Below are 17,364 nucleotides of genomic sequence, written 5' to 3'. Positions count from 1 at the left end.
CGGTTTCCCCCCCACATCCCGATGGCGTGGGTTAACGAGCCGCTGTAACGTGTGTGGGTGAGGGGTGGAGTGTGGGGGCGTTGGTGGGAGGGGGAGGGAGATGGGGCCAGTGAAGATGCTGTTGGAGTTTCGGGCGTGGGAGTAGCGCCCATCCCATATTGCTCCCATCCCATATTGCTCCCCCACCCGCCCTGGACATCTTCAGCATTTTTTCTCCATTGTGAAAAAGGAAGTTTGGAGCGGACAATGTCTAAATATAGAGCTGCCGGCGGGCGGAACTAGGATGTGCATATTTGGACATAGCTGTGTCTGGAAGCCCTGTTACAGCGGACATCAACCGGGGGTCAGTCCCATATCCCCCCCACCCCCACTGTGTCTGCGCTGTGATGTGCCGCGGCTCTCCGCTGGAGTTCAGAGCCATCCTCTCCAGCACTCGCCAACACACACACACGTTCACTCACATTCACAGACATGAACACACACTCACGCGCATATACACTCACATCAACCACACACGCACATATACACTCACATCAACACACACACACACTCTCACTCGTACATACGTTCACACACATGCAAACATGCTCTCACGTAAACACGCTCTATCGCACATACACACACACACATACTCTCACTCACACACACTCTCACACACTCATATACACACGCACACACATACACACACACACACATACAAACACACACACACACATTCTCTCACACATATACACATACACACACGTTCTCGGGGATTCCCCATCACCAGCAAACAAAGATAACATCCAACCAAGAGCCAGCTAGCACGGGGAAAATGGGTCGAAGTGTCTGATTAAAGGCAGGGAAACAATCCCCGTCCTCGCTCCCTCCGGCGCTGGTCCCGAGCGAGTCAGGAAGGAGAGGGCGCAGGGCTTCGGTGCGAAGCGACGTTCAGGTGGGACTTCACTGAAGTCAAATAAGTGATAGGAGCAGAATTGGGCCATTCGGCCCATCAGGTCTACTCCGCCATTCAATCATGGCTGATCTATCTCTCCCTCTCAACCCATTCTCCTGCCTTCTCCCCAGAACCCAGGAAATATAATGCATCTCATATTGGACCCTCTTTTCCAGCCCCCGCCACGCCATCAGACTGAAGAAGGTTCCCGACCCGAAACGTCGCCTGTCCATTCCTCCCCCCACCCCCACCCCACAGATGCTGCCTGATCCGCTGAGCTATGAGTTGTAGAGTGATATAGTGTGGAAACAGGCCCTTAAGCCCAACTTGCCCACACCGGCCAACAATGTCCCAGATACACTCGTCCCACCTGCCTGCGCTTGGCCTCCAAACCTGTCCAATCCATGCACCTGTCCAACTGTTTCTTAAATGTTGAGATAGTCCCAGCCTCAACTACCTCCTCTGACAGCTTGTTCCATACACCCACCACCCTCTGTGTGGAAATGTTAGCCCTCTGATTATTACCCCCTTCACAAACCTATGTCATCTGGTCCTCGAACTGGGCAAGAGACTCTGATTCCCCTACGCTGGGCAAGAGACTGATTCCCCTACTCTGGGCAAGAGACCCTGATTCCCCTGCTATAGACAATAGACAATAGGTGCAGGAGTAGGTCATTCGGCCTCTCGAGCCAGCACCACCATTCAATGTGATCATGGCTGATTATTCTCAATCAGTACCCCGTTCCTGCCTTCTCCCCATACCCCCTGACTCTGCTATCCTTAAGAGCTCTATCCAGCTCTCTCGTGAAAGCATCCAGAGAATTGGCCTCCACTGCCTTCTGAGGCAGAGAATTCCACAAATTTACAACTCTCTGACTGAAAAAGTTTTTCCTCATCTCCGTTCTAAATGGCCTACCCCTTATTCTTAAACTGTGGCCCTTGGTTCTGGACTCCCCCAACATTGGGAACATGTTTCCTGCCTCTAATGCGTCCAATCCCTTAATAATCTTATATGTTTCAATAAGATCTCTCATCCTTCCAAATTCTAGTGTATACAAGCCTAGTCGCTCCAGTCTTTCAACATATGACAGTCCCACCATTCCAGAAATTAACCTAGTAAACCTTCGCTGCACGCCCTCAATAGCAAGAATAACCTTCCTCAAATTTGGAGACCAAAACTGCACACAGTACTCCAGGTGTGGTCTCACTAGGGCCCTGTACAACTGCAGAAGGACCTCTTTGCTCCTATACTCAACTCCTGTTGTTATGAAGGCCAACATTCCATTGGCTTTCTTCACTGCCTGCTGTACCTGCATGCTTCTTTTCAGTGACTGATGCACTAGGACACCCAGATCTCGTTGTAAGTCCCCTTTTCCTAACTTGACACCATTCAGATAATACTCTGGGCAAGAGACTCTGATTCCCCTACTCTGGGCAAGAGACTCTGATTCCCCTACTCTGGGCAAGAGACTCTGATTCCCCTACTCTGGGCAAGAGACTCTGTGCATCTACCCGATCTCTTCCTCTCATGATTTTGTACACCTCTCCAGAACTTTGTATTTTGCTCATGACTGCAACACCTGCAGTTCCCATTGAGTGGGGACACCTCGCCACTGAGTTCCTGAAACACCCTCAACATTGCAAACACGAAACCAGCTGGTTAGACAGTTAGATCGCATTAAAAAGTTACCTCAATGCCCACGGGCCTGACCAATTCGTGGCACTCTCTCTCGGACAGTCTGAAGAAGGGTCTCCACCTGAAACGTCGCCCATTCCTCCTCTCCACAGATGCTGCCTGTCCCGCGGAGTTACTCCAGCACTCTGTCTGTCTTCCGTAGGACTCGCCCTTCGCTGCTCATCGGATCGTTAACATGCTACTTATTTTGAGGTTGCGTCTGATTTTTTGGATGTCCAACAGGGGCCGGAAGAATCTGCCTGCAATCCCTGCCTGGTTTGCCCTATAGAATCTCGTTGGCATTGTGACAATTACTGGGTGTTTTACACAGACGGGAAACGGCTCCGGGTGCTGTACAACCCCCTTGAAAGACAAGGGGGGGGGGGATCTCAGCAGAATTAGCGGGTGTGCATTCCCTCACAAACCCACCGGCCCTTCTACACAGCCTCTCATTCCTTGTCTGCTCTGTGGCATCTCTTGAACCCCATCCCTGGTCCCGGGGTAGTGAGTACTGATACCCCAGCTCCCAAATTTCCAGTGGCTTCATTTTTTTTTGTCAGTTATCAGTCTGAAGAAACGGGTCCCGAGCCGAAACGTCGCCTGTCCATTCCCTCCACAGATGCTGCCTGACCCGCTGAGTTATGGAGTCGTAGAGTGATACAGTGTGGAAACAGGCCATTCGGCCCAACTCGCCCACAACCGGCCTGACCTGTTGAGTTCCTCCAGCACTTTGTGTGTTTTGCTCCAGCTCCCAGCATCTGCAGTTCCCGAGGCCTCCAGGAATCTTGCCGGCCTGCAACACTGACAACCCTGCCTTGGTCAACAGTCTGCCTCCGACACGACTCAACTGCCGATCCCACGCCGACACCTCTGACCAAACACCACTCACTCGGAAACATTTACACCCCAACGTTTACATTTAAGAAAACATTGCCAAAGTCAGGAGACGTCAACAATATTTTTGTGGTGGGAATGGCAGGCATGTGGGAAAGAGGCGCATTTTTTACACTACCAAATATGGGAATAATGTTCACAGGTTGAGAACAAATAATGTGGAAACTGTTTCAAAAAAAAAAAAAGGATGCGGGCAGGGTGAATAAGGGCGGGCGGGCGTGCAGAGCACCGCTCTCTCTGTAGTGGATACGAGATGGGTTGTAAATATTCTATTATGTAACGTCCAAAGCATGCTGTTTGCTGGCAGCGTTGGCCGGCGGTCCCGTTAGAATGTGTGAGTGTGTGTGTGTGTGTGTGTGGACACACAGCGAGCTGCAGCAGCCTTAGATTATTTTCCTCTGCTTTTGCAACTGGGGCGGCGTCGATGGAAAAACGCGCCGGAGACATTCCTGACATTCTTGGTGAGGTGCCCTCAGACGGAGGTTTGTGAAGGGGGGGGGGTCTGTCAGCGGAGAGACCAGAGGGCTTATAAAAGGCATCGGTGTAGTCACTGCTTCAGACAGCCGGGGAAAGCAGCGGCACAGGAGCGGAGAGAGAGACACACAGAGGCACAGACACACAGACAGACAGACTCGCCGCTGCTCGCCCGTGGAACTAACGCCTTCAACCCGAGATGAAGCTGACATCAGCACTCCTCGTCCTCACACTCTCCCTCGCCGAGGTAAGTCCACAGTTATTCAGCATAACCAGGCTGGAGGTGAGAGGGGGAATGAGGGACGTGGATACAGGGAACGCTCACAGTCTGTTCCCCAGCTTGGAGGATCTAAGACTAGGGGGCACAGGCTGGGAGTGAGAGGGGGGATTTCAGAGGGGCAACCTTGTCACACCTGCCAGAGGAAGCTACAGACGTGGATGCTGCCATGACTTGTACAAGACATGTGGGCAGATATATGGATCGGAAGGGTTTAGAAGGAACATGGGCCAAATGCAGGCGCATGGGACTAGTATGTCCCATCTTGGTCGGCATGGACAAGATGGGCCGAAGGGCTTGTTTCCGTGCCCCCCCCCCCCCCCCCCAAGTCAGAGAGCAGGAAGTTCTGATTTACGAACTTCCCCGTGAAGGCTCGCAAGTCAGTTCTGGGAGGAGTCGAAGAGCTAGCACGGCCAAAAGGGGGCCGAATGTCTCTTTAAACTCAGCAGATCGGGCCAGCGTCGCTGGGGAGAGGAACAAGGCTAGCCCTTGGTCAGACTCTGCGTTTTGCTGCGCGGATGTTGAGTGCCAGGGGAAGTGGAGGAAGGAACTGCAGATGCTGGTTTACACAAACCGGAGACAGGCACAAAATGCTGGAGTAACTCAGTGGGTCAGGCAGCATCTCTGGAGGGAAGGAATGGGTGATGTTTCGGGTCGAGACCCTTCTTCAGACAGTTGGGTGGGAGAGAGAGAGATCTTTAGTCAGAGGGTGGTGAATCTGTGGGATTCTTTGCCACAGACGGCTGTGGAGGCCACAAGTCAGTCGATATATTTAAGGCAGAGATAGATAGATTGTTGATCATTGCGGGTGTCAGGGGTTATGGGGAGAAGGCAGGAGAATGGGGATAGGAGGGAGAGATAGATCAGCCATGATTGAATGGCGGAGTAGACTCGATGGGCCGAATGGCCTAATCCTGCCCCTATCACTTATGACATGAGAGTTGGCTGCTGGGGGAGTGTGTTGGGTGGGTGCTGGGGGAGAGTGTTGGGTGCTGGGGGAAGTGGGCTGGGTGGCCATGTGGAACCGGGCTGACGGCCGCTGTGTGCCGGCTTGCAGGTTGCGAGTTGCGGGCCCGAGTGCCGCTGCCCCCGGGAGGAGCCGCGCTGCGACGCCGGGGTGAGGCCGGTGCTGGACGGTTGCGGCTGTTGCCTCGTGTGTCCCCGGCAGCTGAACCAGGACTGCAGCTCCCGCTTACCGTGCGACCACAGCCGCGGCCTGGACTGCAACTACGGGGCGAGTCACAGCGCCCAGCGAGGCATCTGCAGAGGTAGGGGCAGAGAGGGCGGCGTGGGGGAGGGGGTGTGGATGGGGGGTGGGGTGGAGGAGGGGGGTGAGGGTGCGAAGGGGGGTGAGAGTGGGATAGGGGACAGAGGATGGTGTGGGAGGAGATGGGGGTGCGTGTGGGTGTGGGGAGAGGGTGGGAAGGGGGTGTGTATGGGGTGGGGGAGAGGGTGGGGTGTGTGGGTGGGGTTTGTGGAAGGGGAGGGGGGTGTGGATGGGGGAAGGGGAAAAGAGGTGGGAGTGAGGGGAGGAACCTTGTCCATAAGTTTTTATTTTTAAACCATGTATGGTGCTGTGGTCTGGCCTCTGGCGCAGGGATTGGCTGTAGAAGGGTGACTGCAGCAATGTGGAATGTGATTCAGCTGCTTGGGGAGTGAGTTTGAATAAACTGCACAAGCCGGGAGCTCAGAACCTGCACATGGAGTCAGTCTAACAGTCCATCAGCCCAACTTGCCCACGCCGGCCAACACGTCCCATCATTTTAGAAGGATGAGAGGGGATCTTATAGAAACGTATAACATTATAAAAGGATGGACAAACTAGATGCAGGAAAAGTGTTCCCAATGATGGGGGAGTCCAGAACCAGGGCCACAGTCCAGTCTAAGAATAAAGGGGAGGCCATTTAAAATTGAGATGAGTAAAAAACTTTTTCATCCAGAAGGCAGTGGAAGCCAATTCACTGGATGAATTAAAAATAGAGTTAGATAGAGCTCTAGGGGCTAGTAGAATCAAAGGACATGGGGAGAAGGCAGGCACGGGTTACTGATTGTGGATGATCACAATGAATGGCGGTGCTGGCTTGAAGGGCCAAATGGCCTCCTCCTGCACCTATTTTCTCTGTTTCTATCTACACTAGTCCCACCTGCCGGCATTTGGCCCCTATCCCTCCAGACCTGTCTTATCCATGTACCTGTCCAAGTGTCTTTTAAACGTTGTGACAGTCCCAGCCTCAACTACCTCCACTGGCAGCTTGTTCCACACACCCACTACCCTCTGAGGAAAGGTTGCCCCTCAGGTTCCTGTTAAATCTTTTCTCCCTCACCTTGAACCTAAGTCCTCTGGTTCTCGATTCCCCGACTGTGGGCAAGAGACTCCTCATCCCCCTGCACTCACTCCAGTGTATAGACCCCTAGCCTGCCCAACCTCCCCCTGTAGCTCAGGTCCTGTATCCCTTTCCTATCCATACCTGCTGGAAACTGGAGCAAAGCACAAAGTGCCGGAGGAACTCTGAGGGTCAGGAAGTATCGGGCACGGTGGCGCAGCGGTAGAGTTGCTGCCTTGCAGCGCTAGAGAACCGGGTTTGATCCTGTAGGTGGAGTTTGCACGTTCTCCCCACGTGGGTTTTCTCCGGGTTTCCTCCGACATCTCAAAGACGTGCAGGTTTGTAGGTTAATTGGCTTCTGTAAATTGTCCCTAGTGTACAGGTGATCGCTGGTTGGCATGGACTCGGTGGGCTGAAGGGCCTGTTTCCACGCTGAATCTCAGCTAAACAAAGAAGCTAGAAACTTTTCATTTCAGTTTACTTTATTGTCACATGTACCGAGGTACAGTGAAAAGCTTTTGTTGCGTGCTATCCAGTCAGCGGAAAGACAATACATGATTACAATGGAGCCGTCCGCAGTGTACAGATACATGGTACAATGTACATGATACAATGATTAGTATGGGTGTCAAGGGTTATGGGGAGAAGGCAGGAGAATGGGGTTAGGAGGGAGAGATAGATCAGTCATGATTGAATGGCGGAGTAGACCTGATGGGCCGAATGGCCTAATTCTGCTCCTATAATAAACCTGAACCTAACATGTTTGATGTCTTGTGCTTGCAGCCAAGTTGGAAGGAAGACCGTGCGAGTACAACAGTCGTATCTACCAGAATGGAGAGATCTTCCAGCCCAACTGCAAGCACCAGTGCACGTGCATGGATGGGGCGGTGGGCTGTCTGCCCCTTTGCCCCCAGGAGCTCTCTCTGCCCGACCTGGGCTGCCCCAACCCCCGGCTGGTCAAAGTACCAGGCCACTGCTGTGAGGAGTGGACCTGTGACGGGGGCAAGGAACGGCACAGCTTCTCTCCCTACACCAACCAGGTCCTCCATCTGCTCAAGAAGACTGGCAAGAATCTGCCTGGTAAGTTACAGGCCATTCGGCCCATCATGCCCTTGATAGCCCTCTGACGGTTTCCCAGCACCCCCTTCCTGCATCAATGAGTCTGCGTCCTTCGTGCTTGGTGACTACAACACCCCCCCTCAAATTCCCCCCACAACCTCCCCCCCCCTCAAATCTACTCCCCAACCTCCCTTCCCCCCCTCAAATTCACTCCCAAACCTCCCCCCCCCCCCCGCCTCAAATCCACTCTCCAATCATTAAATCCACTCCCTGCAAGCCCAGATAAAGAACTGCAGTTGCTGGTAATCTAAAACAAAATATAATAAAATGCTGGGGAAAAATCAGCAGGTCAGGCAGCATCTGTGGAGAGAGAAATGGTCAACATGGATTAGATTAGTGGGATATGGGCCAAACGCAGGGAAGTGAGACTAGTGTAGCTGGGACATGTTGCTTGGTGTGGGCAAGTTGGGTCGAAGGGCCTGTTTCCATACTGTATCAATCTATGACTCTATTTCGGGTGTGGGAGTGTTTTTCACACAGAGGGTGGTGGGTGTACGGAACGAGCTGCTGGAGGAGGTAGGTAGTTGAGGCAGGGACTGTAACAACATTTAACAGGCACTTGGACATGTACATGGATAGGACAAGTTTAGAGGGACTGTCATATGAGGAAAGATTGGAAAGACTGGGCTTGTATTCACTGGAGTTTAGAAGGATGAGAGGGGATCTTATAGGGACGTATAAAATTATAAAAGGACTGGACAAGCTAGATGCAGGAAAAATATTCCCAATGTTGGGGGGGTCCAGAACCAGGGGCCACAGTCTAAGAATAAAGGGGAGGCCATTTAAAACTGAGATGAGAAAAACTTTTTCACCCAGGGAGTTGTGAATTTGTGGAATTCTCTGCCACAGAGGGCAGTGGAGGTCAATTCACTGGATGAATTTAAAAGAGAGTTAGATAGAGCTCTAGGGGCTAGTGGATTCAAGGGATATGGGGAGAAGGCAGGCACAGGTTACTGATTGTGGATGATCAGCCATGATCACAATGAATGGCGGTGCTGGGTCGAAGGGCCAAATGGCCTCCTCCTGCACCTATTTTCTATGTTTCTAATGGGACTAGCTTAGAGGGAAGGTGGGAAAATGTGATTAGTTTAGACGTGGCCTCTTGATCAACATGGACTCAGTGGGCCAAAGGCCCTGTTTCCATTCCATATGACTCTTCGTGACAATAAACTAGTCCACTATTCTTACACTACAATCATTACACTTTTGTACTGATTGTGCTGACCAATAGTATGATTTTATCAGGTTGCATACAAAGCAAAGAATTTCACTGTACCTAGGTACACGTGACAATACCACATCATTCACCATTGACTGTCAGACGGGATTTAATGAGAGAAACTACAAGCTCACGTACTGTGAGAGGATTGTTTCATAGAGTGATACAGTGTGGAAACAGGCCCATCAGCCCAACTTGCCCACCCCGACCAACATATCCCAGCTACACTAGTCCCACCTGCCTGCGCTTGGTCCATATCCCTCTAAACCTGTTCTATCCAGGTACCTGTCCAAATGATTTTTAAACGTTGCAATAGTCCCAGCCTCAACTACCTCCCCCGGCAGCTCGTTCCATACACCCACCACCGTTCACCTATAAAAGGCCGTCAGGTTCCTAATAAACATTCCCCCCTCACCCTAAATCTATGTCCTCTAGTTCTCCGCTCAGCCTGTCTTAACCTACTTGATCTCCCAGTGGCTCAGCACTTTAACTCTTTAACACTTTAACTTTAACCATTCCCAATCTGACCTTTCTGTCCTGGGCTTCCTCTATTTTCAGTGAGGCCCAGCGCAAATTAGAGGAACAGCACCTCATATTTCGCTTGAGTAGTTTACACCTCAGCGGTATCAACATTGACTTCTCTAACTTCAGATAGCCCTTGCTTTCCCTCTCTCTCCATCCCCCCCCCCCCTTCCCAGTTCTCCCACTAGTCTTACTGTCTCTGACTACATTCTATCTTTGTCCCGCCCCCTCCCCTGACATCAGTCTGAAGAAGGGTCTCGACCCGAAACGTCACCTATTCATGTTCTCCAGAGATGCTGCCTGACCCACTGTGTTACTCCAGCATTCTGTATCTATCCTCTAGTTGTCAATCCCCTCAATCTGGGTGTTTACCCGATCTATTCCGCTCATGATATTGCACGCTGATTGTTTGGTTAGCACGGACGGGCTGGGCGGAAGGGCCTGTTTTGGTCTGATTCCATGTTACACCAGGACAGTTTGTGTGAGTTTGCTCCTTGCTCTGGTTGCAGTGTGGAGACCCAAGTGCTTTGTACAGACGACGCAGTGGTCTCCGTGTTCGCGGTCGTGTGGGATCGGCATTGCCACCAGAGTCACCAACGACAACCCCGACTGCAAACTGCGCAAGGAGTCGAGGATCTGCAACGTCAGGCCCTGCGATCAGCCCACGCTTCCCCACCTCAAGGTAAGCAACACCCTCCCTCGGCAGGTAGTGCTGCCTCTCAGCACTAACACAAACTCCGCCACTCTGGGTGTGTGCGCAGTTTGCACGGTCTCCCCGTGACTGCGTGGGATCTCTCGGGTGCTCCGGTATCATCCCACGTCTAGAAATGAGTGGCACGGTGGTGCAGCGGGTAGAGCCGCTGCCTCACAGCTCCAGGGGCCCGGGCTCCATCCCGACCTCTGGTGCTGTTTGTATGTTCACCCTGTGACCGCCTGGGTTTCCCCCACATCCCAAAGACGTGCGGGTGGGTGGGTTACAGGCCGCGGTAAATTGCCCCCAGTGTGGGTGGGGGGTGGAATCTGGGGAGAGTTGAAGGGATGTGGGGAGAGGGAGATGGGATCAGTGGAGATGGTCAGCATGGATCAATGGGCTGAAGGGCCTGTTCTCCTGCTGCATTTCTCCATTGTTGTGTCTAATTTAAAAGATATTTAGACAGGTGCATGGACAGGAAAGGTTTAGAGGGAGACTGGTCAAATGTGGGTAAATGGGACCAAGAATAGATGGAGACACAAGAAACTGCAGATGCTGCAATCCTGCATGGAACACAAAATGCTGGAGCAAAGCGGGTCAGGCAACATCTGTGGAGAACATGGATAGGTGACGTTTCACAGAGTGCTGGAGTAACTCAGCGGGTCAGTCAGGTTTATTATTGCTGAGGTGAAGTAAAGTGTGCCGTGGGGTGCGAGCTGTCGACTCACTGTCCTCTGTCTCTCCCCGCTCCATCACAGAAAGGGAAGAAGTGCCTCCGCACTCGGAGATCGGACGCAGCGACACATTTCACCTACGCGGGCTGCACGAGTGTGAAGCGCTACCGCACCAAGCACTGCGGCTCATGTGTGGATGGGCGCTGCTGCACGCCGCAGCAGACACGCACAGTCCGAGTGCGATTCCGGTGCGATGACGGAGAGAGCTTCAACAAGGACATGATGATGATCCAGTCGTGCAGATGCCACCGCCGCTGCCCCGTAGACAACGAGGCGTCCAGCCCCCACGTCATGCTCCACAACGACATCCACAAGTTCTTGGACTGAGCCCCCTCCCCCCGGCCGCACCAACGGGGAGGGGTGGTCAACCACTGACCACCGGACGGCCGTGGACTGCTGCCGCTCCCCCTCCCGTCCTCCCTCTCTGCTAGGGTTGCCAACTTCCTCACTCCCAAATACGGGACAATGTGACGTCACCGCCCCGCGCCCCACGTGACCTCACCCAGCCAGCGGCCACGTGCTCCCGCTCCACCAATGGCGGCCGCCCGGGCCGGGAGGCGGGTTGCTACGCAATCTCCGTTAGGCAGCGCCCGGGCCTCGGGGCCTACACTGTCCGGGACTGCTGCGACCCCCGGGCTACAGTCTCCAGGCCTGCAGTACCGTCTGGGCCTAATACGGGACAAACTAATTGAGCCCAAAATACAGGATGTCCTGGCTAATACGGGACAGCTGGCAACCGTACTCTGCCCACAGTCCTGCCACACATCTACTAAACCACGGCAGCCACAGATAGGGTCGCCGAGGTGGCATTTCCCCAGCCCCCCCCCCCCATGGTTTACTGGGGCTGGGGGTTGAGGGGACTGACGTAGGGTTGGCGTTTACACAACGCTCAAGCCACAGGGACCAAGTGACAGGGTGGGTCAGTGTTGTATGGTATTGCTGACCTTCATGCCCTTTGGTCAGCTGCCCCCAGGGGGCAGTGAGACCGGGGGCTGGTCAGCGAGATCTCCACATTCAGAGGAAGCTTCATTTCCTTGGAGCAAGGAACAGCTTCATATTGGAGCGTCATATAGCCACTTGCATTTGTTCTATTTGCAACAAATCGATTGTATATTTGTATTATTATATAATGTCCTTCCGTGTACTCGAAGCAACCCATTGTCACTTTACTGTGTCCTTGTGTGGTTGTTGTGGAATGTGGAGCCCAGAGTGGGTTCCCCGGCGGCCATGCGCTACATTATAACACGACAGTCAGCGCCAGCCCGGCCGCCAGCCCAGACTGCACAACCAGTCAAGATAAACCATCCTCTATATCCATTGAATGTTGCATTATTTATCAAATGTGTAGCTGATTCTATGGGATACAAAAAATGTCATACTGGAATTAAATGTACATAGATTTAATTTTTTTAAGAAGGAAATTAAACGATTTATTTATGGACCTGATTTCCGGTGCAATGTTCTAGTTTCTTTCCTATATGCAGCCTTGCTTGTGAGGGTGGAACGAGAGGGAAATAAAGTAGGATGCAGATGAACGGTTACACCAAAGATAGATACAGAGTGCTGGAGTAACTCAGCGGGTCAGGCAGCATCTGTGGAGAACATGGATAGGTGACGTTTCACAGAGTGCTGGAGTAACTCAGCGGGTCAGGCAGCATCTCTGAAGAAATGGAATAGGTGGCGTTTATGGTTGGGATCCTTCTTCAGATACTAAAGTAATGTAGGTGTCTGTTTCTGTTTAGGTCTTGGTTCTCCCAATGCACAACATTGTTCCACAGGGTGCAGTCCTGCAGAATCAGCAATGCACATGATCCAGGGTTCTGGGGAAACACACTCACGCATACACATACATGCAACACACATACAAACACGCAGACATACATAGCATCCCACACAAATACACATGCACATAGAGCGATACAAAGAATTTATTAGCCAAGTATGTAAGGGCATACTTGTTACATAAAGTTAGATAGAGCTCTGGGGGCCAGTGGAGTCAAGGGATATGGGGAGAAGGCAGGCACAGGTTACTGATTGTGGATGATCAGCCATGATCACAATGAATGGTGGTGCTGGCTCGAAGGGCCAAATGGCCTCCTCCTGCACCTATTTTCTATGTTTTCTAACATACAAGGATTTTGATTTGCCTTACATTCATACCAAAAAAGCAACAAGACACAACTACATCAAAATTAACATAAACATCCTCCACAGCGTACTGTGATGGAAAGCAATAAAGTCTTATCTTCTTCCCTCCTTTTCGGAGCGGAGTCGAGAGATATGGGGAGAAGGCAGACACGGGTTACTGATTGTGGATGATCAGCCATGATCACAGTGAATGGCGGTGCCGGCTCGAAGGGCCAAATGACCTGCACCTATTGTCTATTCATACACAATTAGACAAACACGCAACTACATGTGGGCGGCAAGGTGGCGCAGAGGGTAGAGCTGCTGCTTCACAGCGCCAGAGATCCAGGTTCCATTCTGACTACGGAGTTTGTACATTCTCCCCGTGACCTGCGTGGGTTTTCTCCGAGATCTGATCTCCTCCCATACTCCAAAGACTTGCAGGTCTGTAAGTTAATTGGATTTGGTAAAATTGTAAATTGTCCCTCGCATGCAGGACAGTGCTAGTGTACGGGGTGATCACTGGTGGGCGCGGACTCGGTGGGCCGAAGGGCCTGTTTCTGTGCTGCATCTCTGAAAGTCTAAACACACGCACCCACACCCAAGCCCAGAAAGCATTATTGCTTGCTGCATGAAGTAACACAGTACAATAGTTCAATGATCACATCACTGCATCAGTCACCAGAGACAAGGTTCTGAATCACCACTACACCATCTGAAGAATGGAAGATGCAAGTCATTTAAATAAATGTGTAATTTGAGAAAATAGGAAGTTACGATGTGTAACAGTTGCCATAAAAAACCATTTCGCTCACTAGGAAAAGAAACTGCAGATGCTGGTTTAAATCGAAGGCAAACCCATAATGCTGGAGTAACTCAGTGGGTCAGGCAGCATCTCTGGAGAGAAGGAATGGGTTCGGTCTGAAGAAGGGTCTCGACCCGAAATGTCACCCATTCCTTCTCCCCCGAGATGCTGCCTGACCCACTGAGTTACTCCAGCTCTCTGTGAAACGTCACCTATCCATGTTCTCCAGAGATGCTGCCTGACCCGCTGAGTTACTCCAGCACTCTGTGAAACGTCACCTCTCCATGTTCTCCAGAGAATGCTGCCTGACCCGCTGAGTTACTCCAGCACTCTGTGTCTACTATCTCATTCACTAACATCCTTCAGGAAAGGAAAACTGCCTCTAACAGGTCTGCTCTCTGTATAACAAGATGTGACTGATTTTGAACAGCCACAGCCTTGGAGTAATCAAGGAGTAAACAGTGAAAATATTAACACTGTCTGTCACAGCTACATCCCAAATGAAAGAATATATTTATTAAAAAAGCTTTAGAGATTAAGATATTGGGCGTCAATAGTATTCAGTTCATCACTGGAGCTGAGACTGTCCCAGTCTGGGCTTACACCCAGAAGAAATTTATCTTCAGTAGGGAAAAAACTGCAGATGCAGGTTTAAATGGAAGGTAGACACAAAAAGCTGGAGTAACTCAACGGATCAGGCAGCATCTCGGGAGAGAAGGAATGGGTGACGTTTCGGGTCGATCCTCTTCAGACCAGTCTGAAAAAGGGTCTCGACCTGAAACGTCACCCATTCCTTCTCTCCCGAGATGCTGCCTGACGGGCTGAGTTATTCCAGCTTTTTGTGTCTACCTTAGAAATATATTTTCCTTCAGTCCAGTTTTAGTTCAGTTTATTGTCACGTGTACAGTGAAAAGCTTTTGTTGCGTGCTAACCAGTCAGCAGAAAGACAATGCATGATTAGAATCAAGCCATTACAGCGTATAGGTACATGATAAGGGAATAACGTTTAGTGCAAGATTAAGCCAACAAAGTCCAATCAAGGATCAAGGCTCACCAATCAGGTATCTGAAAGAAGTTTAATGAGATCATAGTTCAAGTAAGAACTGTTGCTGTGGAATGGAGATTTATAGTGTGGACTGATTGTAATATGCCATTGTAGATCTGCTTCTGTGGCTATCATGCTAATAGTCACCTATGTTGGGCAGTCCACCAAGTGTCCCAGAGTCACACTGCATGGAAACAGGCCCTTCGGCCCAAGCCACCCATGCTAACCAACATACCCCATCTACACTAGTTCCATCTGTCCATGTTTGGCCCAAATCCCTCTAAACCTGTCTTATCCATGTACCTGTCCAAATGTCTTTCAAAAGTTGCAATAGTCCCTGCCTCAACTACCTCCTCTGGCAGCTCGTTCCATACACCCACCACCCTTTGTGTGAAAAGGTTACCCCTCAGGTTCCTATTAAATTTTTCCCCCTTCACCTTAAACCTATGTCCTCTGGTTCTTGATTCCCCTACTCTGGGCAAGAGACTCTGTGCATTTACCCGATCTATTCCCCTCATTATTTTATACACCTCTATAAGATCATCCCTCATCCTCCTGCACTCCAAGGAATAAAGTCCTAGCCTGCCCAACCTCTCCCTGTAGCTCAGGCCAGAGAGAGAGAGAGAGAGAGAGAGAGAGAGATGGGAGAGAGAGAAAGAGGGAGGGAGAGAGAGAAGGAGAGATAGAGAGAGAGAGAGACAGATCGGGCAGTGACTGCAGGGAGCTGGCATGGACCCAATGGGCTGAATGGCCTTGTTCTCTGCCATAGTGAGTCAGGGGCAGGGATGAGAGTGTGTGGAGTGCAGGGCACATGCCAAGGCTGGGATGTGAGGAGGGGCCGTGATTGACTGGGAGTCCCATCTCGCGGGACCCCTGTATATCTAGAAAGTCTGCAATACTCTGGCAACATTGATTCCCCGAGCTCTCATTAGCAAATAAAATCCAAAAGGAAATTCTTCCCTGAATTGCGTCATGGAATCTCAGGACCAGGGGCAGCCTTTCAATGAGCTCCCCCACCCCCAGGGGGAAGTGTGTCTCAGTGTGACAGCTCTACTCACAGGGGCAGAGGGATATTGTGCAAACAAGTCGTTAACCACACGTTAACCACACTGAACCACCCTACCACAACTAGAGAGCAGTCCTGAACTACCATCCACCTCATTGTTGACCCTCGGACTATCTCTACCTTTGATTGGACTTTACTGGACTTTATTTTGCGTAAACGTTATTCATGTTATTCCCTTTCTCCTGTATCTGTACACTCTGGACGGCTCAATTCATGTTCATAAATGATAGGAGCAGAATTAGGCCATTCGGCCCATCAAGTCTACTCCGCCATTCAATCATGGCTGATCTATCTCTCCCTCCTAACCCCATTCTCCTGCCTTCTCTCCATAACACAAACCAACCTCCCTTCCATTGACTCCATCTACATCTCAAGCTGCCTCGGCAAGGCCAGCAGCATCATCAAGGACCAGTCTCCAAGGAATTCCACAGATTCACACCTCTCTGAGTGAAAACCGTTTATACACATCCATTGCCAAAGCAACATCCTATTTACAAAGATGCCACGATACTGCTGTGGCCTCTAATCAGTCCCACCCTCCCCACTGCCAAATAACACAACCCAGAACTGCTGATCCCCACAAATGTGTGGTATGTCTGGTACGGGCAGGAGTGGAGGCAGGGCAGGGTCAGGCAGGGGGGGAGAGAGAGGGGGAGAGTGGGACATGGAGACAGAGAGGGGGGAGGGAGAGAGGGGGTGAAAATAGGGGATGGAGAGACAGAGGGGGAAGAGAGAGAGAGAGAGAGTGGGGAGTGAGAGAGACAGAGAGAGCAGTAGAAAGTGAAAGAGGGAATAGAGAGTGAGTGAGAGAGAAGATGGACACAGAGTGCTGGAGTAACTCAGCAGGTCAGGCAGCATCTGTGGAGAACATGGATAGGTGACGTTTCACAGAGTGCTGGAGTAACTCAGCGGGTCAGGCAGCATCTGTGGAGAACATGGATAGGTGACGTTTCACAGAGTGCTGGAGTAACTCAGCAGGTCAGGCAGCATCTGTGGAGAACATGGATAGGTGACGTTTCACAGAGTGCTGGAGTAACTCAGCGGGTCAGGCAGCATCTGTGGAGAGGAGGAATGGGTGAGGTTTGGGGTTGAGACGTGAGAGGGTTTAATTGTCGGATGTACCGAGAGCAGAACAATAACATTCGTACCTGCTGCAGCTTCACAGCTCCGTAACCCAGTGTTCCAGAGATAATATAATAAAGCAAAAACAATCAAATCCCCAATATTAATGCAAAAAAAGGCTGAAATCCTCAGTGCAACCAACACAATTCGTAGCTTACAGTTCGCAGCTGACGTTAGCAGTGTTCAAGAGCCTGATGGTTGTTTGGAAGAAGCTGTTTAATTTAGAAATACAGCGTGGAAACAGGCCCTTCGGCCCACCGGGTCCACGCCGCCCAGCAATCCCCGCACATTAATACTATCCTACACACACTACGGTCAATTTTTACAATTACCAAG

At 51.2% G+C, this 17,364-nt stretch overlaps 1 protein-coding gene across 1 annotated transcript; it reads left to right on the top strand.

The window, feature by feature from the left end:
* The first annotated feature begins 3,913 nt into the window (after positions 1 to 3,913).
* ccn1 (cellular communication network factor 1) lies at positions 3,914 to 12,303 on the top strand. Its single transcript, XM_078407874.1, has 5 exons — positions 3,914 to 4,224; positions 5,312 to 5,522; positions 7,362 to 7,658; positions 9,948 to 10,120; positions 10,888 to 12,303. The coding sequence occupies exons 1-5, from the start codon at positions 4,177 to 4,179 to the stop codon at positions 11,188 to 11,190; spliced, it is 1,032 nt and encodes a 343-aa protein (XP_078264000.1). The 5' UTR covers positions 3,914 to 4,176; the 3' UTR covers positions 11,191 to 12,303.
* The last annotated feature ends 5,061 nt before the right edge of the window (positions 12,304 to 17,364 follow it).

Source organism: Rhinoraja longicauda, chromosome 11 (assembly GCF_053455715.1).
Source record: "Rhinoraja longicauda isolate Sanriku21f chromosome 11, sRhiLon1.1, whole genome shotgun sequence".
Classification (NCBI taxonomy): Eukaryota; Metazoa; Chordata; class Chondrichthyes; order Rajiformes; family Arhynchobatidae; genus Rhinoraja; species Rhinoraja longicauda.
The sequence above is the reverse complement of the archived record's forward strand: the minus strand, read 5'-3'. Positions and strand labels throughout refer to the sequence as shown.

Excerpts from the sequence above, each read along its gene's own strand:
- ccn1 (XM_078407874.1), top strand. The coding sequence starts at position 4,177 with ATGAAGCTGACATCAGCACTCCTCGTCCTCACACTCTCCCTCGCCGAG. Across the intron at positions 5,523-7,361 it reads CCAGCGAGGCATCTGCAGAG|CCAAGTTGGAAGGAAGACCG; the intron begins GTAGGGGCAGAG and ends TTGTGCTTGCAG. Across the intron at positions 7,659-9,947 it reads GACTGGCAAGAATCTGCCTG|TGTGGAGACCCAAGTGCTTT; the intron begins GTAAGTTACAGG and ends CTCTGGTTGCAG.